This window comes from Camelina sativa, chromosome 9 (genome assembly GCF_000633955.1).
Source record: "Camelina sativa cultivar DH55 chromosome 9, Cs, whole genome shotgun sequence".
Classification (NCBI taxonomy): domain Eukaryota; kingdom Viridiplantae; phylum Streptophyta; class Magnoliopsida; order Brassicales; family Brassicaceae; genus Camelina; species Camelina sativa.
The window spans coordinates 33169047-33185381 of record NC_025693.1 but is presented as its reverse complement, the minus strand read 5'-3'; the positions used below and the strand labels follow the sequence as shown (position 1 = coordinate 33185381).

Here is a 16335-nt window from a genome sequence, read left to right as displayed (position 1 = left end):
AAATGAATTTGGTTTGACCGTTTTGATATAAAGGGGAGGCTTCAAGAATTTTCTAGTGGTGGTTCATCAACGTGTCCTAGTTTTTCCTCACGCTAGTAAGAAAATAATGACGAGAATTTAATTCTTTAGACGCTTGAACTCTATGTATTTTGACTCGTAATTAATCGAAGTAGCTCAAATTTGTTGGAACAAGAAATAAAAGTATCAACGCCAAAAATTATGTTGTTAAATTTACAAACTAACAAAATGGGTGAAAAGGTATACATGCATACAAAGTTTTTATAATCACACCAAAAAAAAAAAGTTTTTATAAAGAAATAGACTGTCTCAAACGATGTATGAAACTTCTTTAAAAATATTTTTCGTAAAGTTTTAGTTTGTTTTGTTTTTACTACATATATGTGTGTTGTGGAAAATTGCGTTGAATTCGTTTGTTTAGCGGAAAGTAAATCTCTTAGAAATACACCGCAACATATGTTTTTTGGAAGATTTGTGTATGGATCAGCCGATCAGGTAAAGAATTTTTTTTTACTACATAAGGAGAAGACTAAATTACGGTTTTAAGAAATAATTTTTGCAGCATAGTTCATTATTTATGAGTTTTTGTTCAAAACTAAAAATGAATATTTGGAATTTTACTTTTACCGCATACTCAAAATTATAAGTTTGGAGAGCTCGTAGTTTCTACTACATAATTTAGTAGGAAAAACATAACGAAAAGACTAAAATTAGGGTCAGTTTAAGACTAAATTTTGCTGCAAAATTAATTATTGGTGAGTTTTGAAATTTTTATTACCAAAACATCCTCACAATTATAAGTTTGGAGAGCTCTACTACATAACTTAGTCAGAAAAAATATAAAGAAAATATTAATTTACAGTCAGTTTAAGACTAAATTTTATAGCGTAGTTAATTAGAGCTAGTTTTATTTTTACTAAAATTGAACATTTAAAATTTTTTTTTACCAAAACATACTCAAACTTACAATTATGAGTTTTGGGAGCTCGTAGTTTTTTTGACGTTCAACTAACTATAGATCTTATGTTATAACCCCCATCCCCCAACACTCCTCTATATTAATAACTAAAATTTCATTTTAATATTTTCTGGAAGTTTAGTAAAACACATACAGTAATAGGAGAACGCTCCTTGAAAGTGAGTAGGTGTTAATTACTTAATTTGGTTGACAATGTAAGACTCTCATTATTTTTTTTATGGTCTGAATCTTTATTGTTTCTTTTGGAAAAATTATATTTTCTTCCTTAGTAGAAAAGTCCACCTAGAAAAAAAAATAAATCCAATTCCCTTCCTTAGTAGAAAAGTCCACCTAGAAAGAAAAAAAAATCCAAAATTTGCAAATTTGGTATCAAATAGAAAAAAAAAATACCAATTGGGATAATATTTTCTTCTAAATGCTTCACATCTTTCTATATTCCCATTATTTTACTTAGCTGTATTGCAATTAAAGGGAAAAAAAACCACAAAATATTTAAAAAGATTAAGTCCCATCATTAGGGTGTACTTATCTGCAACACAATTCCCAAATTCTCTGCACATTTTCAAATATAATATGACCGTTGCTGTGTAACATTCAACTCAACCCAAAATAAAAATCTAAATTTTTTTATCATTTCACCACTAGAGCACCAGCCATAAAAAGAGAGACTTTTGAAATCATTCATCCATCACCAAGAGAACCCGAATCAAAAACCTTAACCCAGTAGTGTGGTGATGGAAGGAACCCAAAAGGTGTCTCTTTACGAACAATGCAGAGAAGATAGGATCAAAGAGAATCTTCAGAGGATGCAAAATCTTGGCATCTTGAATCTCTCTCGCAAACTCAGATCCGAGAACCGACCCATCAATAGAAGATCTCACGGTAACCCTAATGCCGCTCTGAGATCGACTCCTCCTCTTCAGCCATCTCGCAGATCTTCTCGGTATAATCTCTTCCTTTTCCCCATTTTGTTTGTTTGTGGAAATTAGGGTTTATGAATCTTAATTAGGGTTTATGAAACAGCTTAAAGCAGAGATTTTTTTGGAGGAATTGAGGATTTTGAGTAGAAATTAGGGCTTTTTGAGGCAAAATTAGAGTTTATGAATCGATTTGTTTCAGTTTAAAGGAGAGATTTTTCTGGAGTAATTGGGGGTTTTGAGTTGGAAGAAGGGTAATAGGGTTTATGATTTGTTTCTTCTTTTGTGATTGTTGTTAGATTGGAGAACACAACTCCAGTTATCTACACTGATGGGATCAATGAGAAGGGTAAAAAAGCAACTAAACGAGGGAATGTGGTGATTGGTGAAGGGGTAAGGTCAGAGATTTACACTGAGGAACATGAGAAGCTTCTTGGGAATACAGAACGAAGCTGGACTTGTTTTGTTGATGGCTATGATAAGGATGGCAAACGGATTTATGATCCGTTTAAGGGTAAAACTTGTCACCAGTGCAGGTAAAAGAAACCAAACCCTCATTTGTGGTATTACAAGTTGCAATACTGTGAAACGAGATTTGCTCAATGCTTTAGTATGTGTTTGTGTGTGTGTGTGCATTACAGGCAGAAAACGATGGGATATCGTACACAGTGCAGTGAATGCAACATGGTTCAAGGACAATTATGTGGAGATTGTTTGTTTATGAGGTTTGGTTGCTACTTAATATGATTTGCTAGCAGTGGAGTTTTATTGTTATTGGTGGTGAATGTATTTTTAAATGTTTGATGTAACAGATATGGTGAACATGTGCTGGAAGCTCTGGAGAATGCAAACTGGACCTGCCCTGTTTGTCGCGATATTTGCAATTGCAGTTTGTGTCGGAATAACAAAGGATGGGTTCCAACTGGCCCTATCTACAGAAGGGTACGTTGTTTTCTTTCGATTGTTCTTTTGTATAATCTTGAACAGTATCAAGAGCTTAAGATTTCTTTCTGTATTGGGGTTGTTTTCCAGATAGCTGCGCTTGGGTATAAGTCTGTAGCACATTATCTGATTCAAACCAAACGGTACCAAACTGATGACTCAACCCCAAATCAAGCTTCTGCAAAGAGATCACTTTCCTTTAAAGAAAAGATTGCTGATGATGGAGAAGTACCAAAGCTTCAGATTGATGATGATTCCTTGGAGAAAGAGGAAGATGAAAACACTAATGAAAATCAAAACTGTGATCTCCTTGAAGAAGTACAAAATCTTGCGGAGATCGAAGATCAGAATGGTGATTCCTTGAAGAAAGAGGAGGATGAGAATCCCAATTCAGCTAGAAGGTCACTGAGCTTCAAGCCTTATGCGGATAATCAGACTCCATGGGTTGATGTTCAGGTCTTAAGTTGTCTTGAGCCACCAAATCAAGATCATTCATGTGCTCACACTGGTGATGATCTTTCAGAAGTTCAGGAAAAGATAGGTCAAAACTCGAATTTGGAGGCGAGACCAGTTAGCTACTTGCTTCCTGTGGATGACCAGACTCCATGGGTTGATGTTCAGGTCTTAAGTTCTCTTGAGCCACTAAAGCAGGATAAACAAGAACATTCATGTGCCCACACTGGTGATGATCTTTCAGAAGTTCAGGAAAAGATAGGACAAAACTCGAATTTGGAGGCGAGACCAGTTAGCTACTTGCTTCCTGAGGATGATCAGACTTCATGGGTTGATGTTCAGGTCTTAAGTTGTCGTGAGCCACTAAAGCAGGATAAACAAGAACATTCATGTGCCCACACTGGTGATGATCTTTCAGAAGTTCAGGAAAAGATAGGACAAAACTCGAATTTGGAGGCGAGACCAGTTAGCTACTTGCTTCCTGAGGATGATCAGACTTCATGGGTTGATGTTCAGGTCTTAAGTTGTCGTGAGCCACTAAAGCAGGATAAACAAGAACATTCATGTGCCCACACTGGTGATGATCTTTCAGAAGTTCAGGAAAAGATAGGAAAAAACTCGAATTTGGAGGCGAGACCAGTTAGCTACTTGCTTCCTGTGGATGATCAGACTCCATGGGTTGATGTTCAGGTCCTGAGTTATCTTGAGACGCCAACACAGGATAAACAAGAACATTCATGTGCCCGCATTGGTGATACTCTTCCAGAAGTTCAAGAGAGGATAGGACAAGACCTTAATTTGGAGACAAGACCTAGGGAAAGTCAGACGCCTGTAGTCAAAGCTCATAACAAGGTCCTAAGCGATGAGACAGAGACCGGGGTTAACTCAGTGAGGACTCGAGTAACGAGTAGTAAGAGGAAGGCGGCTCTTGAACCTAATCAAAATAGCATTGGTGGAAGACTAAGGCAGCGCCGAAAAATCCAAAGTGAGGTTTAGAATAAGTTCCAGAAGAAACCTTAACGTCTTTTGTTAAGCTACATGATGACTCTTTCTGTTTCTTTTTGGTATTTTTTAATGCTTATGTGCAAGTATCTTTTGTTTAAAATCTATCTAAGAATGATTTGGAAACTAAATCTACAAAGATCTTAAATCAAATTTATTTCAAAATGAAATTTTAACTCTTATTTTGTTAAATAAAAAGGTAAAAACTTTTTCTGTCAGCAAAAAAATAGAGGTTTTGTTATTTGTTAATCATTAGTTTTAATTTTTAAGTTAAAGCAAATTTATAGAGAACTGTCTATGAACCAAAATTTTCCAAACTTTACTATTCAAAAAGTGCTTTCAAATATACTTGGAAAAATTGTCGTAAAGGTTTACCCAATAAAGTGATTTCAATTTGTTCCGAATTAGAAGCTAATAATAACACGTATACATTCTTTAAGCTGTTTTTGAATATAAATTCTGCAATCTTTTTTTTTCATAAATGTGGAGTCTAAAAAGAGCAAGAATCTTCCCACTGTTCTCAACCTAACATATTTAATACGCTTATATATATTTGGTCTGCTTACCCAAACACTCCCAACATATTTAATATGAACTTTTTTACTTCTTAAATTTACTACAAAATATTATCTTCAATTATTCAGTATATATCTAATTATAATTCTAAGTTACCAAAAAAAAAACTTATGAATATATGTTTTTTCGAGATTCTTTTTTTTCACAAAAAAAATTACTTCATATTACTGGCAGAGTTGACTAATTCATACATTTTTCAGGGCAGAAAATAAGACAAAAAAAGTTAATGTTTTTTTATCTAATAAAAAATAATTTCTGTTTTGTTTTACTCTAATAGAATACTAATAAACAATTTTTTATATAAAATTATATAAACATTTACTGTCTATTTCACAATGCATAAAATGAGTTTAACATATCTTTCATACTCATAGAAAAAGAAAAAATCAAATGATTACAGAAAAAAAATTGAAATAATTAGAGCTTATCAAAAACCCTAACGCCACCACTACACTACTACTCTTTTGCTTTTGTGAAAAAAAAAAAAAAAAAAAAGTCAATGCCTTTTTTGACCGAACCTGTTAAAGAGAAAGAGAGAGAGAGAAACGCACTGAGTAGAGAGAGAGAGAGAGAGAGTGTAGTAAATGAAACGAGAGATTGGTGGTGAAAGGAGTCAGCTTTGCATTTATTATCATCTTCTCTAATCTTCCAAACAATCCAAAAAAACAGAGCAAAAAAAAAGCTAAGCTTCTTCTTCGTTTTCACAAGAGTTCTGGGATCTGTTTTCTCTTAAGGGTTCTCTCTCTTAGGATTGTTTGTTTGAAAATTCTTCCGTAAAACTCGTTTAATTTTTGTGGGTTTTGTGAAAGTTTCCGTTTTTAGAGGCTTTCTCTATTGATCTGTTTTCAAGATCTTCACTTTTTAGGGTTTTTGTTCTTATGGGCTAAAGAAAAAAAAAAAAGGTCTTTTTGAAATTGAGATTAATGCATTTTCCTCTGTGGAAGCAAATTCATCACTGTGCTGCTCTGATCTTGGATAAGAGTAAGAGCAGGAGAAGAGATGGAGATGGGTCTGATTCACCAATCGATGTTAAAAGAAAAGCTTCAGTGCTTCGGAAATTGTATGAAGATAAGCTTAGAGATGCTCTTGAAGAAGCTTCTGAGAATGGTTCACTCTTTAAATCTCAAGAAGTTGAGAAAGACAATGAAGATGAGAGCTTGGGTCGTTCTAGATCCTTGGCTAGGTTACACGCTCAACGCGAGTTCTTACGAGCAACTGCTTTAGCCGCTGAGCGCACTTTTGAGTCTGAAGATGATATACCTGAGATTCTTGAAGCTTTTAACAAGTTTCTTACAATGTATCCAAAGTATGAGACTTCTGAGAAAGTTGATCAGTTGAGATCTGATGAGTATGCTCACTTGTTAGATTCCAAGGTATGTCTTGATTACTGTGGATTTGGGCTTTTTTCATATGTTCAGACTTTGCATTATTGGGATTCTTGTACGTTTAGTTTATCTGAGATTACTGCCAATTTGAGTAACCATGCGCTTTATGGTGGAGCTGAGAGTGGCACTGTGGAACATGATCTCAAGACTAGGATAATGGATTATCTAAATATCCCTGAGAGTGAGTATGGTCTTGTTTTCACTGGGAGTAGAGGCTCTGCGTTTAGGTTGCTTGCGGAATCTTACCCTTTTCATACGAATAAGCGGCTTTTGACGATGTTTGATCACGAGAGTCAGTCTGTGAATTGGATGGCTCAGACTGCAAGAGAGAAAGGTGCAAAAGCTTATAACGCTTGGTTTAAATGGCCAACTTTGAAGCTGTGTTCCACGGATTTGAAGAAGCGTTTGTCTCATAAGAAGAGGAAGAAAAAAGATTCTGCGGTTGGGTTGTTTGTGTTTCCTGCGCAGTCTAGGGTTACGGGGTCTAAGTACTCTTACCAGTGGATGGCTCTTGCTCAGCAGAATAACTGGCATGTGTTGCTTGATGCTGGTTCTTTAGGTCCCAAAGATATGGATTCGCTTGGTTTATCATTGTTTCGTCCAGAGTTTATCATCACCTCGTTCTACAAGGTATTTGGGCATGATCCTACAGGTTTTGGTTGTCTGTTGATTAAGAAGTCAGTGATGGGTAATCTTCAGAGTCAGTCTGGTAAAACAGGATCAGGAATAGTGAAGATCACACCTCAGTATCCGTTATATCTCAGTGATTCGATAGATGGTCTCGACGGATTGGTTGGTCTTGAAGATCATGACGTTGGTACATATGGCGGCGATAAACCAGCAACCGCAGAAGCTGCTCGTAGAGGTGCTCAGATGCCGGTATTCTCTGGTGCATACACTTCAGCTCAAGTGAGGGATGTGTTTGAGACAGAGCTCTTAGAAGATAATACCTCTGATAGAGATGGGACTAGTAGTACCATATTTGAAGAAAATGAAAGTGTTTCGGTTGGAGAGTTGATGAAAAGCCCTGCTTTCAGTGAAGATGAGTCGTCTGATAATTCGTTTTGGATTGATTTAGGTCAAAGTCCGCTTGGTTCAGACCGTGCAGGTCACTTGAACCACCATAAAATCGCCTCTCCGTTGCCACCGTTTTGGTTTACAAGCAAACGTCAATCACCAAAACCGGTAGCAAAGAGTTACAGTAGTCCTATGTATGATGGTAAAGATGTCCTCTCGTTTGATGCTGCAGTTATGTCAGTTACTCAGGAGACAAACTCAACTCCATCACGGAATCTGAGGAACTCTAATAGTAATCTCCAAATGCAAGAGATACAGGAAGAAAACTGCGGTAACATTGTCTATCGTGCAGGATCTGGTTTTGGATCAAATGGCTCAAGCTCCAAGATTTCTTCAGAGATGAAAGATAACGCAATAAGACGAGAAACAGAAGGTGAGTTTAGGTTATTGGGGAGAAGGGGTACTGGTGGGAGGCTTTTGGGTGTGGAAGATGAACAACCGAGTAGAGGAACACGGGTTTCATTTAACATGGACCGTATCAGTCATAGTCTGGACCAAGGTGAAGCTTCTTTGGCCAGTGTGTATGACGAAAGTGATGGTGAAAACCAAAATGAGGATGATTGGGACAGAAGAGAGCCAGAGATTGTTTGCAGCCATATTGATCATGTGAATATGTTAGGTCTTAATAAAACGACAACTAGGCTCAGATTTCTGATTAACTGGCTTGTGATCTCTTTGCTACAGCTGAAAGTGCCTGAATCAGGCAGTGACGGTAGCAGCAGATACATGAACCTTGTGCAGATTTATGGCCCAAAGATAAAGTACGAAAGAGGAGCAGCGGTTGCTTTCAACGTGAAAGACAAAAGCAAAGGGTTTGTAAGTCCAGAGGTTGTTCTGAAACTGGCTGAGAGAGAAGGTGTATCTCTTGGTATTGGTATCTTGAGTCACATACGCATAATGGATCTTCCGAGAAACCACCGTGGGGGCGCTAGGATCAAGGAAGATAGCTCTCTGCATCTTCAGAGAGAAGCTGGTAAGCGCGGTGGAAAAAATGGGTTTGTGCGATTTGAGGTTGTCACAGCTTCTCTCAGCTTTTTGACAAACTTTGAGGATGTTTATAAGCTGTGGGCTTTTGTTGCCAAGTTCTTAAACCCTGGTTTCAGCAGAGAAGGATCGCTCCCGACTGTAATTGAAGAAGAAGCAGAAGATTCAGAGACGTGATTAATTCTTTGAAAAACTTTTTGAACACGACTCAAAAGGGCTTGAACCAGCTGCGTAAAGAATTCGCCTTTTTTTTTATAACGCCTGAGCCACATTAACATATCCTAGAGCTCGGCCGCACTTCTGGAAATGGAAGGAGGGTAAAAAGTTAAACTGTGAATTTAGAGGATATTGCTATATATAGTTTTTCCGTTTTGCTCTGTTTCAGTTTTTAGGAATATGAGATAGGAAGGACAATTCTTGTAAACTGGAAAGCAGAACATGGTTTGGCCAACGATTCCACTTTTGAAAGAAGGGAACAGAGTTAAGCATTTGCTCTCACACTAAAACCTCGTTAAGTTCATATATTCGTAAATTGAATTTGTTTAAAACATTGAACCTGTTTTGTAGGAAAAATTACTACTCTAACCGAAAAGAGATCCTTACTTGGAAAAGAGATATTCAAAATGTGAAATAAGTCCATCGAGATTCATAATTCCCAGTTGATAGCTATAGCAACGTGAAACATATTTGCCCTTACCGTCTTAATAAATACAAGATTTTAGAAAGAGAAATATTCCGGGACGTTTCCCTACGGAGGAGACATGAAACCCAAAGATCAAAACATAATCACTATTTTAGACAAGTACCTTGTAGCATATACTATATCACTATTAGAAGACACTTAGATCATCTGAAAATAAATTTGAGAAGTTTTAAATTTGAAATAAGATAGCTATGCTAGCTCTAATATAATTAAAAGATTAATTGATGGCAAAACTAATATCTATGTTGGTTTTTAGAGTCGTTTTAACATCGAGTCTTGAATCTTTTAAGTAAGAATAAGATATAATTTTTGATGCGTTTTGAGTCTTAATAGGTTTGTGGACTTAAAGAGTTATGGAAGATAAATGAAGCAATATGCGTCAAGAAAAAGAGAAGATTGAAGATGACGATCAATCGGTAGAGATTACGCTAGATACCAAGCGGTACATCCTTTGTACCGATCATAAGAGACTTTTTAAGTTTTCCTTTTTCTCAATTCGAGGGCTGAAAATCTTTTTATGTAAATAAGGTTCTCAACCCTAGCCGCAGGAGAGACGCTTATGTGGAATTTTTTTAGTTTGAAGGTTGTTTTCTCTTGTGTTCTTAAGATTTCTAAAACCTTTTGTAGTTTCCTATTCTACCCATGTCCCTCCTTCTATCTATTATCATGTGTACTTGTTGGGTCACGTATGATATGACTGACTACTCAGAGAGTCGACCCAAATATTAATAAAGTTTTTAAGTTTTTTTTTTAAATGTTTTAAAAAGATTCTAAAATTTTTTCAAAGATTTTAAATGGTTTTAAAATATTTTTAAAAATATTTTGAAAGATTTTAGAAGATTTTTAAAAAGTATTAAAAGGTTTCTAAGAAGAATTTATACACTATTTATAAAGTAATTATAGATTTTTACACATATAGAAAGGTAATTTGTGTATATTTTTATAAGTTTACATACATGTTTGAATAAATATTAGTTTTTAGTAGTATTTCTAGTAATGTTTTAAACAAAAAAATATTTTTGAAAAGTGATGTTAAAAATATATTTTGGAAATTCCCCATTATAAATCGACCAAAAAACAAAAATATTTAACCACATGATAAATGGGGTTGATGGTAACGAAGGAAATGACAAAGGAATCCATATGGTGGGGGTCGTGGACAGTGTTTATCAGTTTATGCCGTCTTCAACGTAAAAACCTTTTGAATCACTCCAAAAGTTCTTTGTACGTGTAACGTCTTGTCGAAATGGTAATGGCATATCCTTCAAATAGTGAAATGCAAATAAACATTTATTTGGGAACATCCATTGTATGTCTCTTGAAGGCTTGTAAGGTCGGTAGCTATATTTAGAATAGAAAAATCCTTTAAAAAATATATAAAAAGACACTTATTTTCTCCTACATTTGTTATATGTCTCAAGTTATTTCTAATTGACGTGTAATGTAGTGATTGTTTACCAATTTACATAGGACGAATGTCTTTCGCCACCAATTTAGAATTATTAGTCAAGAGGTTAACCCATTAAAAATAAAGATAATCTCACCAAAAAGATAACAAACCTATAAAGAGATAACTTATTATGTCGTTCGACGAACTCCAACACTTTCAGTCCGCTAACGAGGGGTTCTGGGAGCCTAATACATTACTCAACTTCCGTGATTTATCCGCTATGCAAATCACAAGCATGACCATCTAATAGTGAAACCCATCAGCTTAGTTTCTTAATCGTATAGTATATGTATATTTCTTTAAAATTGAAATGTTCACCAAAAGCTTTAATTAATAGGAAAAGAAAAGAAAAAACTCTTCTTCGTATGTCCAGATTTTATCATGTATTAAACTATTATAGTATACTAGATTTTAATCCACAGTATATATCAAAACAATTTTTTTAATAATTAACAGAAAATATATGTTGTATTTTGTGTTTGTTTTAATATGTTTTGATTAATATTTAAATTCTATAATTGTAGATCAATTATATTTTTTGTGTTTAGTAATGTTTAAAATTGGTGTAATATCTCTCGTTAACTTATTTGATATCAGACTAAAATATTTTGTGTATTTAAGTAGACTAACCTGTAAAAAAATATATAATCATATTTATACAAACTTTAACTTGCACTATAACATGATCAGTAAGAATGCAAACTTTTTTTAGCAAGTTAAAAGTATATAAAATATTTAAATTATGAATACTAATTTTTAAAAAACTTATTTAAATATGTTTTTCGGATATTATAAATAATAATTTCAAATTTTGATATATATTCAAATAACAAGGGTTTAATTATGTAAATCTTATAAAGAAAATGTTACTTTACCATACCTACTTTCGAATTAATAATAGGGGATGTAGTTTTTTACCATATCTATCTTCAAATGTTACTGTGCCATCTACTTCCGAATTAATCGACCAAATTAGAAAGAGACCTTTTAAGCACATGACGAAATAGGTTTATGGCAGTGAAGAAAATAACATAATAATCCAAATGGTGGGGCTCATGGATATATTCTCTCTTTGGTATTACTCGTAAAACCCATTTGAGTCACTCCAAAATATCTATGTAAGTGTAACGTCTTGTTCACATAAGTAAGGTAAGACTGGAGCTAGTGGTCAAAGGTTAAAATGTTTTTACACCAGATCTAGGGTTAGAGTCCTAAATAATGCAGTTCCTTATTAATAGTGTAGGAATAATCAAAAGTTTCAAAGTATTGGAGGTAGAGTCGTTCATCTTGGTTTCGAGAATTAGGAGTAAAACTGTCTACCTTGGTATGACAAAGGTAATTAAGAATCGTAAGTAGAAATATATAAATGTTGTGAGGAGAGGTTTTGTTCGTGGAGTCGTTTATCATAATCAAAATGTATTGCAGGTTATGGATTTGTTCATGTGTTCCAATTTTATCATGTATATGATAGATTAGTTGTTCACTATTTGTAGTAATAGCTTTTGATAAAAAGAAAAAACAGTTTGTGCAAAAGAAAAAAAAAATATACTATATATATCTAGAAACTTGAGACAAAGTCTAATTTATTATTTTTTGAATAAAAGTATAAAATATTACTCTCCATATCTCAAAAATATCCCCGTTAAAAACATTTCCGTTCAAACTGCATTGGAAAGAATAACTAAAAGATATTCCAAAATCTCGATACCATAACGTTCTCTATAAAAGACGAGGGTTCTACTCTTTAAGGCATTAAAAACTTAAGACATGCCAGTCCAAATAAGCTCATCGATCCCTTTAGTGGTCGAAAAAAAACTCACCCAAATGGTGAAACCCTCAGAACACATACCTCCTCAAACTCTTTCTCTTTCAACACTTGACAATGATCCAGACAATGAGGTCATTTACAAGACTATTTACGTTTTCAAAGAAAAGAAAGCTCTTGACGATGTTTACCGGCCGGAATCTTTGCTTAAGGAGGCTTTATCCGATCTTCTTGTGTGTTACTATCCACTCTCAGGGATTTTGAAGCGGTGGGAAAGTGATAGAAAGCTTCATTTGACCTGTGGGGGCGATGATGGCGGTGTGGCATTCACGGTGGCTACTACAAATGTGGAACTGTCTTCCTTGAAGTATTTAGATAACATTGACTCAGATACGGCCTTGAAGTTCTTGCCTCATGAGCTCCAAGTGGAGGATGGTTATCGACCTTTTGCTTTGCAGGTACACAACCCTATGATGTTTCTTTATATAAGTACAAAATTAAGTTACATGTCATGTTTCAACCTTAACACTTCGGGTCATAAGACCAACACGATTAACATCAGTTTAATAGTATTAATAAACGATTACTGTTGTGAAAATAACAATGATAATGATCACAGGTGACCAAATTTAGGTGTGGAGGATTCACCTTAGGGATAGCGATATCGCATGCAATGTGTGATGGATATGGACTAGGTCATACCATGTGTGCCTTGGCGGAGTTGGTTGGCGGGAAAAAGAAGCTGAGGGTGACGCCCGTTTGGGAAAGAGAAAGACTCGTGGGAAAGCCGAGAGAAGATGATCAACCTCCCTTTGTTCCTGTCTACACGGCAGTTTCGCCCTACTTACCTACTGATGATTGGGTAATATTATTAGATTTGGTTCGAGTTGATTGATAAACAGACAAGAAACCAAATAAATTGGGTTGTGAGGACATTTTCTGATATATTCATGTTTCTTTTTCTCACAAATTATAAGTTTATTAGAAAAAGAAACAAAATACAAGAAAATCGTCAGAACCACACTATTTTTGCATACAGTATATTGATATAAGAAATCAGTACTACGTATATATAAAAATTGGTAAATTAAGTTTGCTTGATTATTTTGGATAAAACTATTTATCAAAATTAGTTTTTATGAAAAAAAAAAATAGATACTTTAGTTTATTTTTAGGCTTTTTATCTAACAGGTTAATTTTTGTTCCATGTTTATAATTGTAATCAGGTAACTGAAAAAATAAATATTAGAGCGGAGAGCATAAGAAGGTTGAAAGAAGCTACATTGCGAGAATACGACTTCTCTAGCGAGGCACCAACTACTTTTGAAGTTATAGGTGCTTATTTGTGGAAATCAAGAGTTAAAGCTCTGAGTTTAAATCAAGATGGTGTCACAGTGTTAGGTTTACCTGTAGGAATTCGAAAAGTCGTGGATCCGCCTTTACCCGATGGATACTATGGGAATGCATACATTGATATGTATGTGCCATTAACCACAAGAGAAGTGGGAGAATTTATGATCTCAGACATCGTGAAACTCATAAAAAAGGTGAAGAAAAAAGCTCACGATAAAGATTATCTTCAAGAAGAGCTTTCAAACACTGAAGATATCATCAAGATGAATTTAACGAATAAAGAAAAAAAAGATGGTTTGTTTTTTTTGACGGATTTGAGGAATGTTGGGATTTTTGGATCTATGGATTTCGGATGGAATGAACCGGTGAATATCGTCCAAGTGGTCCCGCCGGAAACAGCTAGGACAATTGGTATGCTCATGAGACCGTCGAGATTGGAACCAGCCATGGTTGGAGGAGTTCAAATTATGATTACGTTGCCAAAAGCTGCAATGGCTAAGTTCAAGGAAGAGATAAACGCTCTAGCTAAAGTATAAATAGTATTTCTTTTGTATGTGGTAATCTGAATAATAAAATAAAATCAATAAATAATAATATTTGAATAAAACTCTAGTGATCTAATGTTGTTGTTATGCATAACTGAATTTTTTCAATGAAGATTTTGACAAATTTTGGAAAAAAAATAAAATTAGAACAAACTAATAAAATCGATAAGAAAAGTCTAAGATACCAAGCCATGACAGTGTGTTTGAACGAACAATCGGACAGAGAACCTATTGGTAAAATAAATGGGCAAAGCGTATAAGGCATATAAAAACTTAAGACATGCCAGTCCAAATATGTTATATAAAAACCTGAAGGAATTTTGTTTACAATTTTGTTAACTAGTAATAGAGCATCTCCATTGTCTTCAGTCTTTTTAATATTATTATTAGTAGAGATGATGGCCAATAAGAGGATGCCTGTTATTTGAGGGTCGAGTTAGCGTAACTTGTATTTGACACGTTACCCTTATCCGACTGTTCTCGTAAAAAAGGTACCCTTGATTGGGTTGGGTAAAGGATATATAGTTCTATTATTGGGTAAGGATTGGATAAAGAGTATTAAATTTTATCTATTACCCGACCGTTACCTTCTTCATTACCCAACCTAGGCATGACCAAAATTGAACCGTAACCGTATTTCGGACAGTAACCAGATCATATACGAACCGTAACCAGATCGTAACAGTATAAAATGGTTAAAAACCGTAACCATTAACCGTAAATATATGGTTAAATTATAGTAACCATAACCGTTAATTAACCGTAGCCGTATCAAAACTGTTGGTTAACCGCATAGTTAAACCGTAATTTATTAACCGTAACTGTTTTAAAAACATAATAAAATATTCTAGTAATTATTTATTTTGTATGAGTAATATGATATAAAGAAATCTGAGTACACTAAAAGAACATATTAACTATAAACAAATAATATCAATTATATTATATCATTAAAATATCAACTATATCATATTATTAAATACCGTAACTGTATATAACCGTAACCGCTTCAGCCGAAACCGTTTTAACTGTAACCGTTTAACCATTTATTAAACAGTTATGGTTAAGGTTAAACAAAATTTCTAACCGTAATCAGTGATTAATTAACCATAACAGTGATAACCGTAACCGTGGTCATGCCTAACCCAACCCTTAAATAACCGCTTTGTAATATTTTATAATATTTTAAATTAATTAAAATATTAATATTAGTTAGGTTTAAAACCTCATTTTGAGAACCTTATCAATGTAGGTGCCTTTATAAACTTTTTGTGTGGGTGGAACCGATAGAGGAAAATGAAGAGAGAAATAAAAATAACAAATGAGACTTTTATAAACTTTTGTGTGGGTGGAATCGAAAGAGGAAGATGTTGCGTTTGCAAAGAAAAAAAATCATAAACAAACCAATGCCATATCTCAAACGTTCTAAAATATTTCGTCAAGGCATCTGTATTGGGATAACTGATCTGATGTTCTTACGTAAAAATATATATTATGAAAATAATGTAAAATTATTAGCTTAGATCTTTTGTTTAAAGAGTTGGTTATTGGGAGAACATGTTTAAGATTATAAAATTTAATAATATAATAATCTAAAACATAAGTATTACAATTTTAAAAACTTTTTAAATTAACATTTATATTAAAATTGAGTAGGAAATAAAAACCAACACAAAATACAATTCCAAATTATTATGAAAGAAAATAACATGAAAGATATAAATGAAAAACACAAACAAAAAAACAAACATATTAATTAATAAAAACACACAAACATTTTATTTAATTAATACAAAGTTTAAAAACACACAAACATTATTTTATTTCTCTTGCAAAATTCTCATCCACTCTGGTAGTGACACGTAGACATAAGATCATGCCTAAATCAAATCTTGCACAAGATCTATTTCCATTGATCTAATCCACTGTTCCATTAAATTATATTTTTAAATTGTTAAGAACATAGAGAAAGTTCTCCCATTGTAGATGGCCTCAGAGACATTTTACTTTTCTATATTTTTACAAAATAAAAATCAAATTTTACTTTTCTTTATTTTTATTCTTTTTTATTTAAGACTCCTACTTTTTGTTACCAATGGACACTGACTCACACTACATCGGAAGTAATAACTATTAATTATAGATTGTGGTTTCCAATGACGAAAATCAATTCCAAAATCCAGAAG

General features: G+C 33.9%; 3 protein-coding genes across 3 annotated transcripts; all 3 read left to right on the top strand.

Moving 5' to 3' along the window:
* LOC104713795 lies at positions 1571-4431 on the top strand. Its single transcript, XM_010431002.1, has 5 exons — positions 1571-1940; positions 2214-2450; positions 2556-2639; positions 2727-2856; positions 2947-4431. The coding sequence occupies exons 1-5, from the start codon at positions 1732-1734 to the stop codon at positions 4303-4305; spliced, it is 2019 nt and encodes a 672-aa protein (XP_010429304.1). The 5' UTR covers positions 1571-1731; the 3' UTR covers positions 4306-4431.
* On the top strand, positions 5386-8839 carry LOC104713794. Its single transcript, XM_010431001.2, has one exon. It carries the CDS (start codon positions 5811-5813, stop codon positions 8508-8510), a length of 2700 nt encoding a protein of 899 aa, XP_010429303.1. The 5' UTR covers positions 5386-5810; the 3' UTR covers positions 8511-8839.
* LOC104713793 (spermidine sinapoyl-CoA acyltransferase-like) lies at positions 12254-14160 on the top strand. The gene is made up of 3 exons (XM_010431000.2): positions 12254-12709; positions 12871-13113; positions 13478-14160. The coding sequence occupies exons 1-3, from the start codon at positions 12254-12256 to the stop codon at positions 14138-14140; spliced, it is 1362 nt and encodes a 453-aa protein (XP_010429302.2). The 3' UTR covers positions 14141-14160.

Coding starts and splice junctions, on each gene's coding strand:
- LOC104713794 (XM_010431001.2), top strand. CDS start 5,811: ATGCATTTTCCTCTGTGGAAGCAAATTCATCACTGTGCTGCTCTGATC.
- LOC104713795 (XM_010431002.1), top strand. CDS start 1,732: ATGGAAGGAACCCAAAAGGTGTCTCTTTACGAACAATGCAGAGAAGAT. Junction 1,941..2,213: donor CCATCTCGCAGATCTTCTCG/GTATAATCTCTT, acceptor GATTGTTGTTAG/ATTGGAGAACACAACTCCAG. Junction 2,451..2,555: donor AAAACTTGTCACCAGTGCAG/GTAAAAGAAACC, acceptor TGTGCATTACAG/GCAGAAAACGATGGGATATC.
- LOC104713793 (XM_010431000.2), top strand. CDS start 12,254: ATGCCAGTCCAAATAAGCTCATCGATCCCTTTAGTGGTCGAAAAAAAA. Junction 12,710..12,870: donor ATCGACCTTTTGCTTTGCAG/GTACACAACCCT, acceptor TAATGATCACAG/GTGACCAAATTTAGGTGTGG. Junction 13,114..13,477: donor ACTTACCTACTGATGATTGG/GTAATATTATTA, acceptor AATTGTAATCAG/GTAACTGAAAAAATAAATAT.